This window comes from Microtus pennsylvanicus, chromosome 3, assembly GCF_037038515.1.
Source record: "Microtus pennsylvanicus isolate mMicPen1 chromosome 3, mMicPen1.hap1, whole genome shotgun sequence".
NCBI lineage: Eukaryota > Metazoa > Chordata > Mammalia > Rodentia > Cricetidae > Microtus > Microtus pennsylvanicus.
The window spans coordinates 17,361,254-17,387,452 of NC_134581.1; the positions used below are offsets into that span (position 1 = coordinate 17,361,254).

Consider the following 26,199-nt stretch of genomic DNA (forward strand, 5'->3'; position numbering starts at 1 on the left):
CTTGTTTTGATCCCAATACTGTCAGGAAAGTCCAGCTAACATGGCCTACAGATGTCTTAGGGATGTCTGCAAATGTTCCTTTGTGCAAACAAACACATCTTTACGTAGTCGGAGGCTGCTCATTTGTTTCCCAGCCATCCAGACCCAAAAAACCACATAGAAACTGTATTATTACAACACTGCTTGGCCTATTAGCTCACACTGCTTATTGGCTAGTTCTTATATCTTAAATTAAGCCATTTTTATTAATCTGTGTACTGCCACGTGGTTGTGGCCAACCAGTAAGATTCCATTCGGCATTTGTCTCCTGCGGAAGCTCCATGGCTTCTCATTGACTCTGTCTACTCTCTCCTCCTCTATGTGCTTGGAACTCCAGCCTTGCCCTACCCTGCAGCCTTGCTCTATTCTGCACTGCAATAAGCCCAAAGCAGCTTCTTTATTAACAAATGGCATTCACAGCATATAGAGGAGAATCCCACATCATCCTTGTAAGATTTCCTTCTTCATGACAGGAAGGCACCTGAGCAGCCAGATTACCTGACATCCCCTGTACCCACAGCACCCCGTATCTGTAGGGGGGAAAATAAACAGCAGTGGGAGGCACTGATGATCACACCTGACCAAAGGTGGTAGGAATGTGACTCCCTACATGAGTGTGCACTCAAACACACACTGAGCCTGTGCATTTGTCCTAGGTCTGGGGATGCTGAAGGAGAAATGGGGGACGCCTTTTGCTTCTTCATTCAAATGCCTCTTGGTTTTGCTGCACTCAAGCGGGCAGACTGGGTTGAGAACCATTCACCAGCATGTCATATGACCTCTGAGTCTAGGTTCCTCCTCTACAAGCAGAAGGCATGAATGAATTGTACCAGGAGCCACACAGAGATGCACAACCAGGTAAGTCACAGCATCCCCATTGTCCCCAAGTAAGTCACCCCTCAAAGCCCTCTGAGATCTACATAGTTTCCCAAGAGGCAAACAGGGAGGAATGTGGGCCCTTCAGGAGAGGGTCTGCTTCCCCGTTTTTCCCACCAAGCTTTCATCCACAGAGATGAGGGACATTGTGGACAAAGCTAGTTATTCAGCAGGCGCACAACATACGACATCTGAAGATATACAGCTCGACTACCAGAGATGCCCTGGACCCAGAGGCAGAGGCAGCTCTCTGTGTCAGAGGATGGGCCCAGTGAAATCAACCCTTTTCCAAGCTGTGCATCTGATTCACTGGCAGCAGGCAGAAAGCCAAGAATTCCCTTTAACAGTCTTTTAAAAAGATAAAGGAGCCAGAAATGGGGTCAAGTGGAGAAGGGAGAAGTTCCTTTTTAAGACACATAAATCTGGGGTTCATTCTGCTTCAAATACACTCAATGACCCTCCTGCTAAGCATGCCTTTGAATCTAAATTTCTTTTTTATTTTGTGGTGTTTTGTTTTTGAGCTCAGGCTGGCCTCCAACCTCTTACATAGTCAAGAATGATCTTGAACTCCTGGTCTTCCTCCCACCACCTTCCAAGGAAGGACTGAGATTGTCATTGTACCCAGCTTGAATTATTATTATTTCTCACTACAAAAAGCAAATGCCAAAATAGAAGTCTATATTCTAAGAAACAGACCCAAGTCTGGAAATCAAATTGCTAATAGCTCCAATATCTGTGTCCCCTATAAAATTTATGTTAGAATCATAATCCCTAACATATTTGGAATTGAGCCTTTGGTGGGCAACTATGTCATGAGGACGGAGCTGCCATGATTAAGATTAGTGCCCTTATAAGGGGTTTCAGCCAGCATTGTCTACTACAGGAAGACACAGAAGGAAGGCATTATTTCTCTACTACCGGACCATCCCCAGTGGTTATCAATGCCCTGCTTGCACCACCCAGCCTCCAGAACTGTGAAACATGAACTTCTGTTTAAAAGCTGCCCTAGTCTATAGTAGTTGAAAGGCACAAAGATAAGACCTGAGAGTCAGTGGAAATGGGTCGCTTCTTTGTCTTCTTAGATGAGGTTCCCATAAGGAAAATCTAGGTCTTCAGAAACCACCACAAGCACTTAGGACCCCCCAGATCCTCAGCATGGGCAAGTATCTATGGAGTAGGAACCAGATCCCCTTAGCACCCCAAATCAGAACTCCATGGCAGCAACCAAAACAAAACACAGGTATAGCAGGTGATGAGACCTTTGTCCTCAGATCCTGGGGCACAAGGCAAAAGAAAGAGGCAGACCGTAAGAAGGAGGCCTCAGACTAAGGGCAGATATTCTTGATTGGGCCAACCCCTTCTCCGGGGAAGGTTCTAGCACCAAGGTTCTGAGATTCCTGGGCATCTTGCTCTAAGGAGTGTTGAGGGTGGCAGAAGGGTGTGTGTTGTTTTTAACCATCTCAGGGGTTTATTTTCTTATCTGCAAGCTCAGAAGACTTGGGATATGTCATTTAAAAATACAACATATGCTTGCAGGGGTCTAAAACCTACCCCTGTCCCTACAAGGACCACCTGTAGGGAGGAGCCAGCACCAAAAATTATCTCAGTCAGCAATCACCCACACCCCTGTCCAATGCCCCCACCCCAAAAGATCTGAACATTTGATCATTCTGACTGGCTCTTAGGAGGCGGAAGAGGGAAAAAGGAACATTCTTGAAATAGCTACAGCTGGGTGAGCACTTGCCATGTGCCAGGAACAGGGCCAAGTGCTGCTTGGCCACCTGCTTGGCATGCCACCTGTGAAATCTCATGGAAGGAGGAGGACCCAGTGACTCCCAGGTTGACAGAAGAGGAACCAAGACCTCAGAGATCCAGCCACTGCCTGGGGTCACAGCACAAACAAGGTAGGGACAGGATTCAATCACTGGTTGGTAGGAAGCCAGAAGCCAAGGTCTTAACCACAGGTGCACTTTTCTCCTTCAAATGCAATCTTGAGAAGTGAACAGAGAAAAGCCCTCAACCCTAGAGATCAAGGTTAATGTCTAAACCGGAGCAGTCAACCCTGAGAACTCAGGAAGTGGGTTGGCTTTTTTGTCTGTCAGTTTCATTGAATTACCTAGAACTTGGTGTTCTTCCTCCTTACCCCACTAGTACAACCTTCTCAGTTGCATAATGGGCCTCTGACTGTGGCAAAAATAAGGGTAGATCCAAATAATGCACCTTTGTTAATTAAAAGTAGCTTTAAAAGCTGAGCATGGTAGTGCACACCTTTAATTCCAGCATGCAGGCAGAGGCAGACAGATCTGAGATCAAAGTCAGCCTGGTCTACATAATGGGACCTTGCCCCCCCTCAAAAAAATGTTAAAAAGTACTTTTGTAGCTGGGGTAGAAATCTGTTCTGGAGAAGCTGAGATCTGGGGTAAGCAAGATGCTACTCCTACTCTAAAATCAGCTAAGACAACCGGGTCCTTCTGCCTAAGGGACAGACCCTTAAGAACAGAGAGCAAGGGGGTAAAAACAGAGGGCTGAAGGCCAGGGCTGCAGCAGGAAACAGGGATAAACATCAGAGCCCTGAAACATCAGTACAAGCACCTGCTACAGAGAAGCCCTCTGCAGTACCCACCCATACCTCTCTAGGAGACACCCATCTGCCCCAAAGCAGCCCTTCCCACCTTCTTTCAGAATAGAGCATGGAGATTCCTGCCCCCCTTCAGCCCACAGCATGACCTAGAATCCTTCATGTGCAACTTTCCAAGCAGAGAAAGTGTTCCAGCCGCAAGCCCTGAAATCCCTCCTTTAGACAACTCAGCCAAGAACAGAAGGAAAATGGCACCCATTATTCTCCTTCTGAATGGCTGGGAAATGGCTTTTGCTTTTCAACATGAAATGTGCCTAAAAATAAGCTGTGAATTTCAACCAGAGGTTGAAAATAGCTCTGCAGTGAACAGAGCTCTGCTTGGAGTGAGTTTAAGGACAGCCTTCATTCCAAGATCTGAAAGCCGAAACGCCACGGTCAGAGAAGAGGTCACAGGCAGGGGGGCTCAAGGGTGAAGGAACCTCCACAGGCACAAGGTTGTCCTTGACATTCTCTGCTAGTGGGGGAGCAGCGTGGGGTCCAGGCAAGGTCTGCCCCTCAGGCTTCCAATGGACACAATGGAGAGAGTACATGGTCAGAAGTTCCCACGAACTCCCTGGAAACCCCAAATGCCCAGGAGCATCCACGCGTTTTAGTGCCTAAGGTGATTTGGAGATAGGATATGAAGGGCATTGGATACACAGCACAGTTTGGTCATGGTTGCAGTGTTCATGGGTCTTTTGAGAAATCAAACCACTCGGGCCAGTCACTAAATCTCCCATCAGGTGTTATCGCTGAGCCAGGTAGCCTTGGGCAGGCAAGGCAAGAAACACGCCCAATTTGAAGAAAATCAAGTTGCTAAAGGTGAAGAGTCTTTTCTTATTGTTTACCAACATCTCTGAGACCCTGAAACTTGATAGCCAAACAGCACTCTTAGAAAACGGACTACCAGAGACTCTCTGAGAGTTCTGGTGCGCACCTGGTGGGAGCCAGAACTCAGCCAACTGAGCGGAGTCCTTGCGCAGGCTCCTAGACGCTCCCCTGAGTCTCTCTCCACACTTCTCCCATGGCCTTCCTTTTGGGCTCCTCCTGAGGAAGAAGCTCTGCAGTGATTCCTACCTGACAATATCTGAAGACATTTCTGGTCCCCAAAACTGGGGAGCAGGATGCTACCAGCACCCACTGGGTAAAGGCCAGGGATGCCACTAAAGATCTCAGTACACAGGACAGCAAACACTCAAATATCTACTCCAGATATGATTTGCTGAGGTTGAGCAGCTCAGAGTTACTGAAAGGATGGGATGTGGGCAGAAATGAAGCATGGAAGGATGTCAGACTCAGGTCACAGGAACAGCAGTGCTTCTGGGCTCCCTTGAGGAACAGAGCACTCTGGACAGTCAGGGGATCTGAGTGCCGGGGAAGACTCAATACCCTGGCCTTCCTCCTTTTCCCTTTCAGGGAAGCCTCTCAGACAGCATTAGGAGTGGGTGTGGGTGCGTGGGTGTGTGAGTGTCTAGAAGGCCTACCTGTCCTCTCAAGGCTCTAGAAGGACAAAGAACAAGCAGTGCTTATCTTACCCAAGAGTGGTTCTAAGATTACGGTGTCACTTCAGGACTCTTCAGAATCGGTCAGTCCATGGGTACTCTGAACCCACTGGGGAAATGGAGGTTTAGAGAGATGAGCTGCTTCATCCCAGGCTATCCAGCAGGGTTCAAAGCCAACTCCATGAAGCTAGAATCTATATCCTGTGCCCTGCTTGAGTGCCATGTAGGGCAGACCATTGGCAGGACTGTAACAATAGCCCTGACATGGACCTCAGAGTAGTTTGGGGACAACTGGCTGCCTTGAGTCCTGTTGAGCCCTTCACCTGCCAATGCCCCATCCTGTCCTGCTGGCCACCTCTCTCACGTGATTACACCCTAGACTCTCAGGCCCTGAAGCTCTGGGAAACAAGGTGACATGTTCTCCATTATGAGGGAGTTTGAGGGACAACAAGCAGTTTGTCCAAGTTATTTTCCTAGTAACTATAAGAAAAAAAATACGCAACCTTACTATAGCCATCAAAACTACATTGAGATTCCATCTCAGCCCAGTCAGAATAGCAGCCATTAAGAAATAAACAACAAATGCTGTTGGTGGCAATGTGAACTATCCACTGTGGAAGTTAGAATGGAAGCATCTAGAACAACTCAAAGTAGATCTACTGTATGGCCCAGCTACACCACTGGGGGCATTTACTGAGGAACTCTGAGTCAGTGTATCACAGAGACGCAGCATCACTTACAACAGCTAAATTACGAAAAGAATGAAGTGACGTTGTTTGCAGGCAAATGGATGCAACCAGCAATGCCCGTATTAACTGGATCAAGCTAGTCTCAGAAAGCAAACACCATACGTTTTCTCTCATTTGTGGTTCCTAGATTTCACATAGCCTCATAAAGTTGTAGACAGATACACGACACAGAAGTAGAAGTGAAACTGTAGGGAACAAAGAAGCCTACTGGAGGGGGTGGGGAGAAAAAGGGGAGAGCAGGCGGCTGGGAGAAATATGCTCAATATTTGCATGAAATTCCTTTTAATAATAATACTTTTAAAAAATGTGGACTTTTCTTGCACCTACTGGATACTAACTATTCCCAAGAGGTAGATGATGGGACCCTCCTAGGATAGGAAAGAGCTGCCTAGCAGCCCCTGCCATCAGCAGCTCCTGCCACCAGCAGCCTCCAGCATGGTTATTTAGTCTTGCTCAGAGGAGACAGCATGGTTACATTTGAAAGTCTCCCCTGAGAGCTAGAACAGGAACCACCTCCCCACTCTGCAAGCAATGAGCACACACAAAGATCTTGGCAGTGATGATCTCACGTGAGTTCCTGACAGTCAAAGAGTCATAGGACAGAGGGCAAAATCGACACAGGATCCTTCTAGGTAAAAAATGAATCAACAAGCTGGGTGGTGGTGGAGCAGGCCTTTAGTACCAGCACTAAGGGAAGCAGAGGCAGGCAGATCTAAATGAGTTCGAGACCAGCCTGGTCTACAAAGTGAGATCCAAGACAGCCAGGGCTACACAGAGAAACCCTGTTTCAGAAAAGGGTGAGGGAAGAATTTATAAGAGGAATATAACTTTTGAAATGATCTTGCAAAGCATGGGCCCTTTGTCTCAAAAAAACCGACTAAGAAATGAAGAAAACAACCCCAAACAACAACAAAAGCAACAAAAAACGAATCAGCAGCAAGGAGAGCATCAGCGCACCCCAGAGAGCCCCAACTAGCCCACAGCTCAGGGCTCATTAGCAAACACTTAGGAGAAATAAAACCTCCCAGCCACAGCGATGAGCCAAGGGGGAGGCCCTTGGAGAACAATCTAGGTTTGTTGTGGCCTACTCTGGAGCAGCTCCACAGACTGGGCACGTGCAGTAGGGAGATTTTAGTTGTGGAGCCACAGTGAGCCCAGACAGACTAAGGAGGCTTCCTGGTTCTATTCTGAGTCCCAGCCTTGACTTGCTGGGGTTTGGGAGAGTCGCTTCCTGTTGTTCAGGCCAGCTTCCTCCTGCTTGGGAGACCATGGTGCTTCTTAGGTTCAGGGAAAAAAGATCTAAACAGTCTGTCACCATAGAAGCTTAAACCTTCGGGATTACAATCTTGACCTGCTTCAACCAAAGTTGAGTATGGGTCTATTTAATGAGCCTTTATCAGTTAACATTTTTCTCCCAAATATTTATTCTACAAAATTAGTTATTTTTATTCAGGAACACTGAATGCCCTTTTACCAACAAAGGTACTAAAAATGGTTTGTGGCTGAGGAACTTCCTCTCCATGGTTTAAAAAAAAAGAAGTGAGAGTAACCAAACCAGGGTCTTTCCCACTCATTGCAGCTGAGGCTTTGTGTCCTGAGCCCTCTAGGAACCAGGACTTGGGTCCTGGGATCCAAGGGCAGCATCCTTGGTCTCACTCCAGCAGCATGCACCATGACAACACTCCCCACCAAAAGGGTGCTGGACACCACCCTTTTATAGCTCATCTGTTCATTCTAGATTGGAGTCAAGGCCCAAAGTGTTATTTGATGGACCTTCCCAGGGTGCCTTTCTTGTAACAGAGACGCCTGCAGGCCTCCTCATCTCCAAGCTCAGTGCTGTTTACTGTGACCATCCCAGAGTCACATGGCTCAAGCCCTGACTGCTAAGTCACTTACCAGATTCCCAGTAGAGCTGGCCAGGGGTGGAGGCCTCTGTACTTTCACATCTCCATAATCAACATCAAAGTTACTCTTCCAAACCATCACCTGCCAAGAGCAATAGGCACAGAGAATGAGGGGAGAAAATGGGACCATAAATCAACCCCAAAGTTCTGAATCACAGTGGTCCCCATTTCACAGCTCAACTCAACTCTAGGACCTGTCCCACATCCCCAGGGCTTCGGGGACAGACCCGTGGCATCAGGACGGAATATCATGATGTTGCCATACAGCACGACTAGGCCTGAACACCTGCTTGTCCCTCTACCTGAGTGTCCTAGACATCTCAGTGTCAGAATCACTATTTAATCCATTTGTTCCCTTTCCCCATTTATCATGTCTCTCTGAAAAGGAAGCTCCTGAGGGTGGTGGCCCTGCTCATGACACTGTGGGAAGTGGTAGACATAAAATCCAAGCCACACTCTGGGTTAATGTCCTGTCTCAACCCTCACTGCAGCAGCTGCCAACCTGTAGGTGAAACCTCTCTGGGCGTCTTTCACGAGAGTCACATAGCAGACATCCTGCATATCAGATATTTACATTATGATTTATAATAGTAGCAAGATTACAGTTATGAAGTAGCAATGAAATTTTTATGGTTGGGGCCACCACAACATAAGGAACTGTATTAAAGAGTAGCAGTGTTTGTTAGGAAGGCTGAGAACCACTGACTTACTGTGAGGCTTAGGTGAGGGGTTCAGCCTATGCCTAGGGCCCTCTTTGAAAAGATCCCAGCTCTCCTCTCACAGGGCTGCTAGGAGGTTCACAGGACACAGTGTGTAACAGTCATTGGCACCAGGGAATGAATGCTAACACACTCATAATCCTAAGCCTAGTAAGTTTAACATTAAAAAAAAACCATATTCTTAGCCAGGTACAAACATTGGCAGCAAAGACAGGCAGTTTTCTGAGTTCACGGCCAAGCTGGTCAATCAATATAGAGTGAGCACTACAGAGTGAGACTCAGCCTTAGAACAAACAAATAAATAAACAAATATATAAATAAAGTGGCTTCAGTGGTTAAGAGCATTGGCTTTTCTTCCAGAGGACCCAGGTTTGAGTCCCATCACAACTACTAACAACTCCTATTACTCCAGTACCAGGGGATCTGACTCCCTTTTCTGGCTTTCCCAGGCACTGCATGAATGTAGTGCACAGACATACATTCATGCAAAACACTAGTACACATTAAAAACAAAAAAGTTATCAGTGGTGGCGCACGCCTTTAATCCCAGCACTTAGGAGGCAGAGGCAAGTGTGTTGTAATATGAGCGGCAGGGCTGCATCCCCAGCACCCCGGCCGCCTGGCTAGCTTATGTCCCGAAATAACAACACACAAACTGTATTCATTTAAACATTGCTTGGCCCATTTCTATCTAGCCTCTTCTGGCTAACTCTCATATCTTGCTTTAACCCATATCTAATAATCTAAGTAGCACCAGTCTTACCAGGAAAGATTCTAGCCCATGTCCATCCTGGGTCGGAGCTTCATTGCGTGTGTCTCAGAAAGCAGAGCTCTCTCGTCCGCCCAGGAGAGGGGATGGGCACATGGTACCTCATTTATCAACTTACAAACAGAACGCTGGCATATACATACCCCACGTACAAGGTCCTTGTATAGCTGTGCAGACCTAACGCTTCTAGGAACAGAGTGGCTAGCATGAACACAGAGATAACACCAATACCCGGGAAACACATGAGCAGGTGTAAAAAATCAGGGACTTGATAGCTCGCTGTTTGAGGATGGCCACGGCAGGTGGAAGCTCTCCCCCAGGTTTCCTCTTGTGATGTGTGACTCCATTTTAGCATGGCTATTTAACATGTACATCTACTGCACAGTTAACATGTGCATCTGCCATACAGCTTCCGTTTTCCACAATCACTGGAGGCTCAAGGCTCTCCTTTACCTTCCTCTTCTTTGGCTGCTGGCTAGGACCTAGTGCTGGGATGGTAAGATACATGCTGGCTGTTGTCCAGGCTGTGGACAAAGAACCTTTAGCTAGTCTCTGCTTTACTGGAAAATCAGTACATTTCACTGCAGCTGGGACTCACAGAAGGCCACAGGCCTGGCTGGGCTGAGCAGCAGAGCTGCAGGGCGAGGCCAGACCCAAGGATGAACATTCTCAACGTCCACCAGATCAACGGTGTTCACAGCCACTGCTCGATCCTTCAGAAACAGAGGGCTGTGGAGATACTCTGGAGACTGTGGATGGTGCACTCCTAGGTGCACCTCTCCTGGGCCAGGCTTTGAGCTAGGCACCAAGGTCAGAGTACCCCCACCCCCACCCAGCAGATAAGCCCTTGGCAGTTAGCAGCCTGGGCATGGAGGCACAGGGATGTCAGGATGAAGGCTCAGTGCCAAGGGTTATGAGATGGGACAGGACTTCCTCTCTGCAGTCAAGGATACAGAAAACACTGACCCTTTAAACATGTCATGAGCAGGGAAGCAAAAGGCAGCAGAGAATGAAGTAGAGGCTCCAGGGAAAAACCAAGACTCTGCAATCATGCAGGCTCAGTGCTTGTCCCTGTCTCTGCCACCTGCTGGGACTGTTTCCTCATTTATAAGAATAAAATAGGAAGACTTGCCCCACAGGACTCAGGAGAACTAAATGAGCTATGAAATCCTTGCCACACTGATGACATTACCAGATCTGCAGTAAGTACCCAGTAATTCTTCACTCTTTATGTAATCAGGAGAAAGGGGAAAAAAAACTAAAACTGAAATCTTCAAAAATCTTCAACTTTTTCACCACGATAATTAGTTCAAACTCCTTCCAACCCATTCTAGTTTGAGATACTTCTACAGTTGTCCCTGAAGGAGACTTGCTTGGGGATAGCCTTGGCCCTGAGCATCCCCTACAAGCTCCATCACCACTGTGATGTGATCTTCACCATGGCTGTAGTCACTGAAGGCCCGTCTCCACATGACCTGCAGCCTCCTGCGAGGTTCTGAGCAGGATCAGCTCAGGCTCCTTAGGCCATTCTTTCTTACCTGTTCATCAGAGCCTCCAGAAGCAAAATACTCCCCCGTTCTTGAAAAGGCAACAGTGGTAGCAGGTCCCTAGCAGAACAAACAGAATAAATACCAAAAGTCAGCTGGACATGGTAACACACAAGAGATCACAGAAGTGGACACAGGGAAATCAGGAATTCCAGGCCAGTCTGGGTTACATAAGACCCCCATCTTAATACACATCCTACAACCCCCTCCAAAAAGATCATACCAAGTCTAAATGCACAGTTCCTGAATGACAGCAGCAGTGGGCAAAGGTCTGGGTACTCACTCAGCACCCAGTCCTCCTTAGCCTTTGTCCAGGAAGCTTGCATGTGATCAGGTACAAGAACTGCTACTGGATCTCTGCTTCCAGACACCTCAACAGACAAAGGCCAGGCTGTGGGATCAAGGGTGGACAAGAGAGGAGGGAACAGGACATTCACACTGGCAGTTTGGCCAGACAGGCATCATTTTCATGGCTGCCCTAATGAGAAGAAGGTCAGAGAGCACAGCTTGAGCTCAACACTGATTTCTCTGCTAAAGGCCTAATAGTGTGTAGCCTAGAGAAGTGGAAGCCCCAAGGGAAGCCAATGGCTCAAATGAACAAGGCAAAGTCAGGGGCCTGAGCAACAGGAAGGAAGCCGAGGAAGGAATTACTGAAGGTGCCTGAGGAGTGAACAAAAAATGACACCAATGTCCCTGCAATGTGCGTGTCATTTTCTTTAAGTTTGGGCCTTGCAGGGCAATGTTCTCTGCTGGCTTCCTATGTACAAAAGGTCAGAGCAACCATCTAAAGGGGAATTTCAAGTACATGCTATGCAGCACTCTCCAACAAGCACACTCTGGATGGGAGGGGACCATCATCTCCTCGCAGAGAAAGAACATTCCTCCCCATATGCCTGGAATCCATTCCAGAAAGATATGCCAAGCAAGGTCACAGCCACAGATACAACTCTCTCCTTTCCAGCTGAGCATTTACCATAGCCTGTGCCTGGCATTCTGCAGGCAAAACCAGACTAAAGTTCTCTGAGATCTGTCACAAAGATCACCTCAGTTCTTCTGGACCACCAAAGTATAACAAGAACTGCCCACAGCCCGGGGGTGGTGATGCATGCCTTTAATCCTAGGCAGAGACAGGCAGACCTCTGTGAGTTCAAGGCCAACCTGATCTACAAGAGCTAGTTCCAGGACAGGCTCCAAAGCTACAGAGAAACCCTGTCTTGAAAAACCAAAACCAAACCAAAACAAAACCTAGACAAATTTTAAAAAAAAGAAAAGAAAAGAAATGTCCACAGGAGGGGCTTTCAGCAACAGAGCCTGGGCTAGAGACAAAGGAAACACAGGAAAATACCCTGCACTGAGTGCTAAAAGGACCACGGCTTAGGCTGAAAAGAGACCTCACAGCCACAAGCAGCTTTTCTCCCTGGAGGCAGGCAGTGAGCCATGCCTCCCAGGCTCAGGCACATGAGACAGAAGGGTATACCGCTCTGGCTTCCAGAATCCATTTCTAGTTCTTCCTCTCAGAGGCGCTCATACTGGGGTGACAAGACAGAAAGAATTCCATGTGGCTAGCACTGGCTCGGAGCCCTGCACCTGTGTTAACCCACCTAACGCCCAGGACAGCGTGTGCCTTTACCATTCCAAGCTGGGCGGAACAAAGCTCAAGAGCACCCAATACAAAGCCTACGCCTGCCTGTTAACTCCCTTCTCCACACAAGTGGTTCCCAGCCCAGGAATTCTAACCTATCACTAACCAAGATAAAGTGGACCCACTTTTCCTGCTAGGGAACAATGGCCACTCACATCCACGAGCAGTGAGTGTCAAATACCAGGTGCGAGCCATACTGGACCACGTGGCTCCATTTTGAGTGACACTGACTGTATTTGCAGCATGGGGAATGTCCCTTCCAGTGGAAAGTTAGCAAGGTGTTACAAGGCTGATGGAAGAAGGTGGTACGCTTTCAAAGAACATCTGCTTGATTCTTGACAATTGTGACATTGTGACAATTTCATACTTGGAACATTTTTGTTATTGTTTGTTTGGTTTGATTTTTGGTTTTTCTTTTAAATTTGGTTTTGTTTTGGGGGGTAAGTTGCCAGGGCAGCCATACTTGGAACTTTTTAATGTATGGCAATGCTGTAATTAAAAAAAAATAAGACAACAGAACGTTTTTCATTTTGAGGAAAAATACAAAGAGGGAAGAAAGAAAAGGGAAGGAAACCAGTGCACGGAGTTTCAAAAGCAGACAGGCCCTTTGCCCACCGAGAGCTCATGGGAAGAGCTCCAAGAAGGGCCAGCAATGACAAGAGCAAACACACTTGTGGCTCACTCTCATTGCTTGTCATCACTCAGCCACCAGATGCCAAGCTGGGAACAAGATGTCAGCAGCAATAGCAGCAGGCTCCGAGAATGCACCCAGCTTACAGGGGGATTAGGGCCAGAGGGCAGGTGCTAATGTTCTGGGGCTCCCCCAGGAGACCAAGTCTTTCAGGGGACTCAGGGATAAGCAAGCAACCAGGAGGCTCTGTGGGGCCCACACGCTTCCCCAGTAGTGCCTGCCTGTTGGCTAAGAGGTAGCAAGGCTCCTGTAACCAGGAGCCTCTGCATTCCTAGAAAGAACAGTGCTCATCAGAGGCTTCTGCTGGTCTGCCCAGAGCCCAAGCAAGCAGCCTGAGGCCGAGCGCAGCCTGTGTTCCCATCAGACTGTATCACCACGCCACTGCAGCCACCTCAGTTTATGAAAGTATCAACTATTTGGCCCGATGACAAAATCACATGATGTGTTTCTCAGACCATGACTATACAGAGCAGGCCCACTTACCTGGGCTGATTTTTGTGTTCTGGGGCTTGGCTCTCAGGGTCTGGACAAGTCAGCCTCCACTGATCTTGCCCTTCACCAACATTCTAGTCTACTCTACTGCTCACTGCTTCTCAAAGGCTGAGCCAAAAAAAAGTCTTTTTCTCCTGCTCCTCCTGAAGCTCTAACCCTGAGCTCTTCAGTCACTGTCAAATCTTCCTTCATTTTAAATAAACTCATTTAAGGCTACAAATCTGTCTCTGAAGATTCCAGTCTGTACACTTTCGCTGTCATTCCCTTCCTAATGGTCAGTTTTGACTCAAGTTCTTCTTTAGGCCATCAGTTACTGGGAAGTGAATGAATCTAAGGTTTTCAAGCCAAGGGAACTTGGGGAGTTCCTTTCTCTAAGTGTCAGTGATCAAATACAGTATGTTCAAGCTTCATGGTGGCCTATTCCTTTCATTTGATCAATCATTCCTGGTGCGCTGGAGGCCAGCTCCAGCAGGGATGTGGCTTAGTTCTTCCATTCCGAGGCTAGGCCTACCCTGGGGCCTCCACAGGGACTCCAGAGCGTGACTTGAGCATCATCTCTTGCTGGGCCTTAGGCAGCAAAGATCCCAGCTGCACTGCACCCCCAGCAGCAGAGTGGCCTACCTGCTGGGGACCCTGTCCCTTGTCTACTCCTGACCACATCCATGCAGATGTTTTTTTTTTTAAATTTTTATTTATTTATTTATTTATTTATTTATTTATTTATTATGTATACAATATTCTGTCTGTGTGTATGTCTGCAGGCCAGAAGAGGGCGCCAGACCTCATTACAGATGGTTGTGAGCCACCATGTGGTTGCCGGGAATTGAACTCAGGACCTTTGGAAGAGCAGGCAGTGCTCTTAACCACTGAGCCATCTCTCCAGCCCCCATGCAGATGTTTTACAAGCTCAGCTAGGGCCCCTTCCCGTCCCCTAAAGGTTTTTTTATAAGGTGTTTTATAAGGTGATTTCTTCTTTCTTCTTCTTCTTCTTCTTCTTCTTCTTCTTCTTCTTCTTCTTCTTCTTCTTCTTCTTCTTCTTCTTCTCCTCCTCCTCCTCCTCTTCCTCCTCCTCCTCCTCCTCCTCCTCCTCCTCCTCCTCCTCCTCCTCCTCCTCCTCCTCCTCCTCCTCTTCTTTCTCCTCCCCCTCCCTCTTATTCTTACTTTTTTTTTGAGACAGGGCTTCTCTGTGTAGCCTTGGTTGTCCTAGAACTCACTTTGTAGACCAGGCTAGTTTCGAACTCACAGAGATCCACCTGCTTCTGGGATCAAAGACGTGTGCCACCACTGCCCTGCAAGGTGATCCTTCTTAATCTGTAATGAACACTGTATACACATTGTATCTTCCCTTTCTGTCTCCTGACCCTATCATACTTGGCTGAACTCACACCCAGTCACTTCACCACACCTCTTCTCCCTTGTCAATTTCCAGACTCATGAGAGCTATGCTGCCGATTCTTTTCTCTACATCATTTAATTATTTAGCATGCTCACACATGTACCATAGCACACATGTGGAAGTAAGAGGGCAACTTTCAGGAGTCAGTTCTCTCCTTCTACTATATAGGTTCTGGGTATAAAAGTTGGATCATCAGGAGGCTGGAGAGATGGTTTGATGGTTAAGAGCACTGACTATTGCTGTGGAATAATCTTTTTGTACAATGTAAAACTGTGTCATTCTGGTTGGTTTAATAAAATGCTAAATGGCCTATAGCTAGGTAGAATTTCTAGGCACAAAGAACGCTGGGAAGAAGAGGGGCAGAGATGCCAGGAAATGCAGAGCAAGTAGGATGGGCACTATAGAGCTGAGGTAATAGAGCCACGAAGTAGAAAATAGAAAAGAAATGGATTAAGTTATAAGAGCTAGTTAGAAACAAGCCTAAGCTATCAGTTGAGTTTTCATAATTAGTAAGTCTCATAATAAGTCTGTGTGTCATTATTGGGAAGCCAATGGTCCTGACAAAAAAGTCCAACCACAGACTGCTCTTCCAGAGGACCAGAGTTCAATTTCTAGCACCCACATGGCAGCTAACAACTGTCTGTAACTCCAAGATCTGACACCCTCACATTGACATACATGCAGGCAAAACACCAATGCACATTAAGAAAAATAAGAACTCAGGTCATCAGGTTTGGCAGCAAGGGCCTGTACCCACAAGCCATCTGGCCAGCTCCCTATCCATTTCCTTTAAACACCAAGCATCAGGCAAAAAGAAGCCCGTAGTGACTCTGTTAGATTGCACGCTCTGATACCCTAGGCAGCCTGTCCAGATCTCTGGACTCTCCTCATACTTGACAGACTCTGTGGCACCTGAATTCTGACCATGGGGCCCTAAGAGCTACACTGGCCAAAGTCCAGTATGATACCCTAACACACCATGTACCAGTGAACAAACAGGGCTGTCATCCCACACACTCCCCAGGTATGTGAAAAGGCAGAGTGGCCATCATATATATAACCAAGGGGGCCAAGAGACTTCTGGTGTGGGTGCTCTGACCTCTGACCCTGTACAGAAACAGTCTGGCACACCAGGTGTTTGTATATCCAAGTGGTGAGCCATAGGGATATTACAACTCTGTGTAGGAGGTGCTGCCTACGGAAAGCAAAGCTCTCCCTCCACCCTGACCCAGGACCCTAGTTCTTAACTCTGGATTGCTAGAGGGTGCCAGAGAGCCAGGCTGACTCTGGGTTTCTTACAATGGCACACATGAATTACTACTCTGTCCTCATGGCCCCTTACACTTCGCAGAGGAGTCCAATCAATACCAGGTAAGACCCTATCGATTATCAAATTACTCCTCAGAACAAAGCAACTAGACAAGGGCTAAGTCCTCTCAAGACACAGGGCAAAGAGACATTCCAGAAGTTTCTTCTACTGTTGCAGCCCCAGGAGAAACCTAAGCACCTAAGATTCTTTTCCTTTACTTCCCCAACCCCAGCTAGGGCCTGGCATGGCCCAAGTGCCCAGAATACATCTGTAGGTCCCTCAGAAGCCTGAGCTCCTGCCACGAGTACAGTCAGCAGCCTCTGCCCATGTCTAGGCCCATGGCAAGTGTTCCCACCCACATTAGGGTAGCTGTCTGCGCTCGCCGGATGGTGTGCAGCTCAGTCACTCCACAGCGACACTCTGCAGTAACACGCATACCAACTGCACAGCCACTAATAGCAGATTTAACTCTGCCCACGGCCCACCCACCATCCTCTCCCAAATAGCTCTAGAGGATTTAAACCAAATGAGCATGGCTCAAGACTATGTTTCAGAAAATACAGAAAAATAAATCTATATTTCTAGCACCTTGCCCCCACACTTGCCACACAGATCTGTGAGGGCCCTGTTCAGGGCATGAGGCTTCAAATGACAGCTGCAGTCGGTGGGAAAGCCCTTCCCTCTCCTGCCGGTGTTCCCTGACGTAAAATGAGGGGGCTTACTGCAGCTCCTGTACAGCTCTCACTTCCCCAAATCTGCACTGCATGGGGAGAGAAGCTGGGACTCGTTCCTTCCTGCTTAACTGCCACCATAGTGGCAGGACCACCTCTACCCCCGCCCAAGCCTCAGACTCAGGGCAGGCCCCTTTCTGGAGCTGACTTGATCCACTGGCCAGAGTAGCAGCGTCCACTCAGGGCTGCACCTAGAGGCTTAATGACAGTTCATTGCCTCCCACCATTGCTGAGAGGCTCCAAGCTAAGGAGTGTTAAAGGGCTAGGACCCATGCAAGTCCAAGCCAGCAAAGAACTTTTCCAGCTCTCTGGTCTGTCAGGTCACTCAGCAATGTCTCTACAGAACCTCAGAAGAGCCAGCTTCACATGCTCCAGGTGCCAAGCAACAGGATCTGTTCCAAAGCCAGGGCCATGTGAGAATATCAGAAATCTTTATGCCTACAATAAACTTACCAATTTCTAGCCCTCCAATGGTCTGAATGTTTTTGTTCTTTCTAAAAATTCATGTTAAAGTTTAGTCCCCAGAGCAACAGTGTTCCAAAAGTGAACCTAAACATCCCCACTTACCCCTCAGAGTGAGCCCTTCACTACACAGTGAAAGCCCCTCAACCATAGAGTAAGTCCTTACCCCAACACAAGACCCTCCCACATAGAACAAGCCCCATGCCACACAGAGCAAATTCCTCACCCAAGAGTATGCCCCTTAACCCAGCCTTTAGCTCAGCAAAGTAATTCACTCACCCAAAAGCAAGTTCTTTGCCCCACAGTGAGACCCTAAGCCTCAAAGTGGGGGTCTTTCACTGTATATTGAACCCCTTGTGGGTTCATATGTATCTCATATATATTCAACAGGAGAGGTTGCATATACAGAAAGCCCTTTAAGTGGGCCACTGGGAAGTCTGCTCATCACACACCAGAGAATGACAAAACTGCCATGTGGTTAGACTCCTTGACTGATATTGGCCTACAACCCCACATAGCTCCAATCCAAGAAACCCAAGGCTAACAGGGTGGTCGTGACTCATCCTGGTACTTGACAAGTTACTTCATCTAGTGCCCTTGCACCTAAGGAGACGCTGTGACCTCAACCCAGATAAGAACACCCCCCAGAGCACTGTGGCCCTGACCCTTTCTCCTCCTCTGTGGAGAGGACTCCCCTACAGTCTCCGCACAGCTCTCCAGTACACAACAGCCCCTCTCCCTCCTGTCAGGGTCTGCTTCCTGATGTGACCTTGAGGTTGTCCTCCCCAGGGTTTCACCCTTAGCCTGTGATCATCCTCTTCCTACACGTGTGGAAAAGGAAGCACAAGAAAGTTGCTGTCCCTCTTGCCAAATGGACTTCCTTGTGACAACTTTCTAGGGATTGCGCCTGGGGACTGCCACTAGTTGGACCTCCTAGGTTTAAGCTGGTTCTATGGGGTCTCTGTCCTAATAGACCAGATCAGGGTGCTGGGATACAGCAGCCATGAGACCTGCTGGCATCTTATCCAGACCAGTGATGCGGAACCAAGGGTGAAACCACAACTCAAATGTCAAAGACATGCGTGACAGGCAAGAGAGCGCAGCAGAAAGAATGGATGTGAGCACTTGTCTCAGCTCTGCTGTCCTGAGAGGTACACAAGGCCCTCAGTGTCACCTGTTCTCAAGTGTTTTCAAATCTGCCATCCTGCTTATCTGCCCAAGAACTGCTAAGTCACACACAGCCGGGCGGGGCTACCAACAGCTGGGCCTCATCCCCCATCATGTCATCACCTCCTGAACAGAGTGTAAAAGCTCAAGTCACCAGAGCCCACCTGCACTTCCAGAAGATCAGACTCCATTCTTGGCCACAGCTCTCCAAAAGCACAAGGAGTTCAGTCCAGCTGGTGGGCTTTATGTCTGAACCAGCTATTCAGATAAGCAAGGCTGTTTCACCTGCAACATCCTCCTCTTTGGGAAGCTGACATTGAACTTCCTCCAAATAGGGCAGAGCTGAACTGGACTGGGGTAAAAAAGGCTCTTTTTCAGGCAGCCTTGACCCCCACACGCACTCCCTTGCTTCAGCCCTGATGTTCAACTTTTCAAACCAGAAGCACTCTGTATCTTTAGTAAGCACCCGAAAGAAAGCATGCCACACAGGGTGAGGAAACTGGCTGTGGAGAACAGCACAGAGCAGCCAGCACCAGCTGAGAGAGTCAGGGGCCTCACTAACGGCCCTGAAGAGAAAGGAGGCAGACAAAGAACAAGTGTCTCTAGAAAGAGCAGGATTATGAGAAACATGAGCATGGAGTAGAGTCTGGGCAAACCTGGCTTCCTGATCAGCCTGCAGAACTCTAAAGAAGCCAAGCCTAGGGATGCCCCGAGCCTGCGGTACCCCAAAAGAAAGCTACGCATCAGAGACCTCAACAAGAGAAACTTATAAAATCTGTGGCAATCCTATTCTGTACTGAACAGGAGTCTAGAGGATGGGAAGAGGAAAACATCCGGCCTTAGATCCCGATTCTCAACTTCATCTGAGCTGTGAGAAACGGGCAGGGAGTGAGCAGGGCCTGCCCACTCTCAGCCAAGCCTCTGAGTATTTTATAGGACACACCTGTCCTTCCTAGTCTCTAACACCTCTGCCTTAACAGAGTCCTCCACAACCCAGGCTGTGAGCGCCAAAGAGTAGGACCACAACCTTCATTTTGTGTCCCTCCTGTCTGACCCACTAAGCAGGGAGCAGGTGACAGACAGATGCAGGGAAAACAATGTCAACAGGTTTGCCTTTATGTGTTGGATAATGCACCAGAACATTTGCCACCCATACTGAAGTGTCCTTGGGCTGGGAGAGGTCCCCTCTTCAAAGGACGCTCACAAAGAGAGGGAACGTCTGATTTGGTATGCACCTGCTTACATATTATTTCTGAGAAGTGCTTTTGTTCTGCCCATGGAGAGCAGGAGAGGTAGCTTTCATGGGTCCTCCTGGCTAGTGGACCCAAACTGGTTACACATGATCTAATTGCTGCAATGCAAGCAACTGGCTTGCAGTCACTACACCCTAGGACACACTGCACCTGGCTGTGGTGGCCCAGGGAAGACAAGGGCTCACCACTAGACGAGAGACAGCAAACAGCTTTCAGGTCCCAAGAAAGAAGAAAAAGCTATGTCCTCACCTCTGAGCCATGGCCACAAGGCCTACATATGTGCCAACAGAAGATAACAGGATTCAAACATAGCTCGGGGAGCCCTAAGCTACATAACTCCAGCCTGCTGGAGGGTACGCAAGCTCTCTCAGGGTTCCCTTTAGCCATTGAGGACCTGACCTACTCCTTGTCCTGCCTTCCTCCAGCTCCCAGGTGGAGAAAGGACACACTTAAAATCTCTGCTCTCCACACTCTGGACATCCCACTTGCACATGGTGACTGTGTTCCAACAGAAGACACTTAGGCGACTGATCTGTTTGGCAGGAAACAGCTACATCACAACTTCCTGGCGGGGTGTACATGAGAGGCCTAGCTCCACACCAGCTGCTGGTGAGAACTGCAGGCAGCCTGGCTCCTGTAGATGACCCGCCAGAGAATTCAGAGGGCCAATGCTCTTTGAAGCCACTAAGACAGAAAGCTTCTGCCCCTTTGACTCGGTGCCAGAAATTCCTAAACAAACACACAGATTCCCTCTCTTGCCCCAACCTCTGAAACGTCTGTCTTTGAGGTCATGGAAATCAGTGCAACCCAGAACTCCAACGGTGACTAGGGTTCTAAGATGCTACTCACCCACCAAACCAAGGAGCCTAAGCTCTTTAGGGGGCTGGTTCTGTTCAGCCCACACCTTTCCAATCTTAGTTCCTTACTCCCTTTCTCAGGCATACCAAGTTCAACTCTAGCAATCAACTGAGGACACAAAAAAGGCCTCTACCAGCTCCTGCAGATGCCAGGCCTGTCTGCATCTCACTGTGTTGTCTAGGCTGAGATGGAACCACAGTGGGCTCCAGGGGAAGAGGACCCCTCAGAAGAACCCCCCTTAAGTGAAACCTAGCCCTGCACCTGCATCAAAGCTGTGCTTCTGCCCCATGCCATGCCAGTACCTCTTACCTGGTGCCCATGGAGTGTGTAGAGCAGCCGGCCCTCCGACACGTCCAGGATCTTGAGGGTTGAGTCACTGGAGGCTGTGATGAGGTAGTTTCCCGAGGGGTGGAAGGAGAGGGCATTCACGGCTGCACTGTGTACTGGAGAAAGAACAGCCATCAGGCACTGGCTGGGAGGCCCGCAGAACACAGCTGAAGCCTGGGAGGGCGATGAGAGTCAACAGTGCCTCAGCATCGGCCTCAGGGGGTCAGGCTAGGATGGCCATTGTTGACTGAGGTAGGGAACTCCTCACGGATTTCCCAGGAAAACAGCCCCATTTATGGACGGGGACCAAGGGCAGGCAAAGAGAGACAATGAAGAAACAAAGAGAATACACAAGAGGATAGATGATCCTCTACCTTTCCTATACCTCAGCAGTGAAACTGGAAGAGAACCGGCAATTATAGTGCTAAATCTGCTTTACGTTCTGTTACTGCAGGGAAACCCTCGAAATATAATACAATGTGCTATCCTACAGGACAGACCTTGTGTGGGCACAACAAGCAGAGGATGCAGACTGTCGGGAGCCAGTGGGGCTCAGGCTCCCGTCCTGGTTTTCCCAGTGGCCTGCCTTGTGACCCTGAACAGTCACCCTGACTGACCTGGCAGTTTCTTCATCTGTACCATGGCACTCTTGGGGCTGCTATGAAAATGCTACTAGTTAATCTCTAACTGAACCCTCAGCCCCCAGTGCCAGCACGGGCATCCCTCTCCTTTGGGCCCTGGGCCCTTCTACACTACCCATTTAGCAGCTCCATCCCATTCATGACTCCTTTCCCCACCATCCCTACCCAAGCCTACCACCCTATTCTGGTGTCCCCCATTCTCCAAGAATCAGTCACCCCAACTTTGGTGGCTTGCCCATCTGTGAAACCTTTCACCTCTTATTCCCAATGGGCTAAAAGTCTCTTGCCCTGTCCCTGATCTTCAAGCTCTCCACTTAAAATCATCTCCCCTGGGAAGCTTTCTGGGGGGCCCCTTTATTTGTTCTTCCAAAACACTAACACGGCTCATGCAAGTTTACCCTCTCATTATGTGCTGCGTTCAGATTCACATCCACTGTCTTCTGACATCACCTCATCAGACAGAGACTAAGCCAAGGCTTCACCAAGAGGGACACAGAAAATGGAGAGGAAGAGGCTACTTAGGATGGTTGTTCAGAAGGAAGCCCCTGAGGCTACACAGCCCTTCTCTAAGGCTGAAGGCATGTTGTGTACGGAGCTCATAGAGATGGACAGAGCTATGTGGTCCCCATGAGGAAGGAGCAACATCATAGCCAACACATGGATCTGCTATTCACTACCACTAATCTGCTGAAGAAACCAGTGGAGCCGAGATAACCACGACCCTGATGGGCTGGCACAGCCACAAATAAAGAGGCTCTCACCTGGGCTCCAAAAGGATGCAGGAACCTCTGCAAGGCCCTCAGCAGAGCCCATAAGGATTACCGGAAGCCTCTTAGATGCTAACCACATTGGTGTACTGATGTGTTGGGGAGTATGGAGACATGTTCCCAAGCACACTTAGGGGAGACAGCCAAGGCTTTATGTAACCTGGTATTTATATCTGAACAACACGTTCTACTGACACAAGCCTGGAGAAGATCTGAAGGTTTCTGCAGCCCACTCCTGGAGAGAACAGAGACCTCTCAGCCTGCCTTGGAAGGAAAGCCACTCAAGCGCCACCTAAGACAAAGAAGCAGAAGTACAGCCAATGGCAGAAAAGTGGAACATGGTGAGGCATGCTCAGGGAGTCCTGGGCTTCCCCCGAACCCCAGTCTGTTTGGACACAACTATGGCCTCCCCTCTGGTCAGGCCTACGAGAGAGAGGAAACTGGGTTAAGAGAAAGAGCAACAGAAGCCCCACCCCATTCCAAATGCCAGGAAACACAATATCTACAGTCACTACCCCCAAGAAGGGCTGAGCCTGACATGTCAGGCTTTGGGGGACATCCCTATTCCCCACTTGCTCTCCTGCCTCATCTGCTGGCCACAGTCTCCCCCACTCTGCTTCTAATCAAGCCCGACCTTACAAGCTATCCCTGTCCCACAAAGGGGTGAGTCTTCCCCTCACAATGCCTTGAGCAGTGACAATCCAAGAACAATCTACTTTTCATGAAGTCCTGCGCAATGGCAGCTATCGGGGACAACACAGACTATCATTGAGAGCTGTAAGCTCCTGGCTGTGATCTAGAGAGGGAAATGTAATTCAGTGTCAGAGATGCACAGCAGCAAGCTTCTACAGGCCACCAGGAGCCAATGGGGTCCTACAGCCCCATCCCTAAACACCAGGAAATGGCTTTAAATTGTGGGCAGCAGATAACCTGAAGATAGACTTATATTTACACAGTCCTTCTGCCTATACTGTTTTGTGTACAGGAAGAAGGCTTTGGCAAACCTGGGCCTGATGGGAGTACAGAGAGGCCAAGGGGTCCAGAGAATGCCTGTGGGCTGGGCAGGATGAAACCTTCTGAAGTAGACAGTGCCAGGGTTGAGTTCCATTTCCACATCCTCGGAAGTGCTGCTCACTTCCAAGTGTGCAGCACGGCTCCTCTTGATGGTGACTAGTGTTTCCAGTGACTCACCGGCCTCTGGACTTCCAGGAAACTTTGTCTATACCTGCAAGGACCCCTCTTCGCAAAGTTCACATAAATGGCCACTTTAGGATGGTAGGAAACAGTGAGGTAGGTTAGCCAGCATTGCTCCTGATCAATACATTCAATCTCAAAACACCAAGTAGGGCCAGAGAAATAACAAGGTGCTTGGAGAGCTAGCTCAGCAGTTAAGAATGCACTGCTTTTGTAGAGGAACTGAGTTCGGTTCCCAGCATCTACGTCAGGCAGCTTACAACAACTTACAACTCCAATTCCAGGGGATCCAACTTCCTATTCTGGCCTCTGCTGGTACCAGGACACACACACACACACACACACACACACAATTTTTTAAATCAAAAAACAAACAAATAACAAGAAAGCAAAAAAGCCTTCACGACCAGATTGAGGGATAGGGCTTGGTGACAGCACGCTTGACGTCCTAGGTTCACTCCCTAGCACAACATTAAAAACATAAAACAAGCTGGGCGATGGTGGCGCACGCCTTTAATCACAGCACTCAGGAAGCAGAGGCAGGCGGATCTCTGTGAGTTCGAGACCAGCCTGGTCTACAGAGCTAGTTCCAGGATTAGCTGCTCTTCTGAAGACCCTGGTTCGAGTCCTAGCACCCTCATAGCTGCTCACAACAATTTGTAACTCCAGTCCTAGGGGTCCAGTGCTCTCTTCTCTTTGGGCAAAACACATACTCGACACACAGACATACACATAGGCAAAACACCCATACCATACATATGAAAACAAAGAAAGCTTAAACAAACACCTCTTGAGTAGGTAGGGGTGCCGAGATGTTCTTAGGAACCAGTGACCAGAGAACTCAGGACTAAGAATTTCAACTGAAGCTCCTGGAAATGACAAAGACTAGCCTGCTTAAAGCCAGCTAGGAAAACCATCCTTGGCCAGCTGGTGATGCATGCCTTTAAATTCAGCACTCATGAGGCAGAGGCAGGCAGATTTGTGAATCTGAGGTCAACTTAGTCTGCAGAGTGAGTTCTAGGACCACCTAGTCTACACAGAGAAACTCTGTCTTGAAAAACAAACAAACAAACAAACAAACAAAAACAAGAGAGAGAGAGAACAAGAAACTTCTCTCTCCTAGGAACCCTGTGAATAAAACACTAGTGGGAACGATGGGCAGACTCCCAGGCCCTTTCTACTGAAGAGCTAGATTTGCCTTCCAGCTGCGTGACTGTAGGCACGCCGTACACTCTCTGTGGGTGAAGGGGGAGTGCCCGTGTCTTGCTAGTCACCCAGTGTGCTTGGATCATGGACCCGCACATGCCTGTAAAACCACAAAGCAAATTCTGGGTTCTGGGATGGCGGGGGCTGCTGCTCAGATGTTTGAACAGTCTTAACGTGGGCTCTGAGCATATGGCACTTAACCCACCTCCATGGGAACTGGCACTCCCAGGGCTCCACCAACCCATACTGAATTGGGAAATCAGAACTGCTCCTTGCAGTGATAGGCCAGAGCCAAGAAACTCCTTGCCTGGGAGGACAGTCAGTCAGCCTTAGGTAAACAGCGGTGGTTTATGCTGTAGCTGAAAGCCCAAGTAAGCTTTACTCCAACAACCCAGCCAAGCGCAGGAAGCACGGCCATGGCGGCTGGATGCACACTGCAGGAGCACCAACCACACTCTTACAAGAGCCCATCGTCCTCTCAAATGAGAAAGCTACTTAGAAGTGTCTGGCAACCACCCAGTGTCACCAGGGAAGACATTTGAAAATCACTGTCCTTGAAATATCTCACCTGGCTTCCTTAGGGATCTGGGACAGAGAGAGAGATCAGAGGTTTGCCACCACAGTGCTGAGAGGCCTTTCTGAGCAATCAGCCCCCACACAGATCTATGGGCACACTGAAGATGTGTGAGCCTCCCAAGCACTGTTTTAGCCACGGGGCTCTCTGGGAAGGCCCTAGACTTGAGCAGATCGCTCCAGAGCCTGGTGTCAGAAGGTAGAGTGAGAGCTGTTTCTCCTGCCCCTACCCAGGCTAAGGGGTGAGTTTGCCTCATGTGAACACCCACCAGGTGCCACAGCCTTCTGTAGGAAGCACAAGAGAAGATGGCTGTGTTTATAGACTGCACGGAGTCCACAAGGCTCCAACACACACCAGGACAGCTGAGAAATATGCCCCTGCAGCCTTGCTGAGGAGTTCCATCCCAAGAGGCAAGGACAGCAGCAAATGCCCACTGAAAGCTTTCCGGGGAACCTGTGGGTAACAAGCACTCTGGTCCACTTGGAACCTGGCCTTGATGCTCACCCAGGTCCACACACCTTCTAGCTCTGCTAGCACTGAGCTGTCCTTCTGCCCATGACCAAGCCCACTCCCCCACCTCCTCTGTATTGTTCCATCTCCTGAGAGTTCATTCTCCTTCTAGCTCTGCCTTCCCCCAGCTATGTCATGGTCTGGTTGCTTTGGAGACCTTTTCTCTTCAGTGGTCCTCCAATCATAAGGGCCCAGAATATGGCACTGACCCTTCTCATGTCCTAGATCCCAGGGCCCAGCTGGCCCCTCCACCACCA

The 26,199-nt window shown here is 48.8% G+C and overlaps 1 protein-coding gene across 1 annotated transcript in view; it reads right to left on the minus strand.

Annotated features, from left to right (window-relative positions):
• Positions 1-26,199, minus strand: part of Poc1a (POC1 centriolar protein A) — a 66,817-nt gene that overhangs the window by 32,160 nt on the left and 8,458 nt on the right. Inside the window, exons 7-9 of the mRNA XM_075964785.1 lie at positions 21,033-21,166; positions 10,714-10,782; positions 7,680-7,769 (exon numbers count right to left, since the gene is read on the minus strand). Coding sequence (XP_075820900.1) covers positions 7,680-7,769; positions 10,714-10,782; positions 21,033-21,166 — 293 coding nt within the window. The remainder of the gene's footprint in view (positions 1-7,679; positions 7,770-10,713; positions 10,783-21,032; positions 21,167-26,199) is intronic.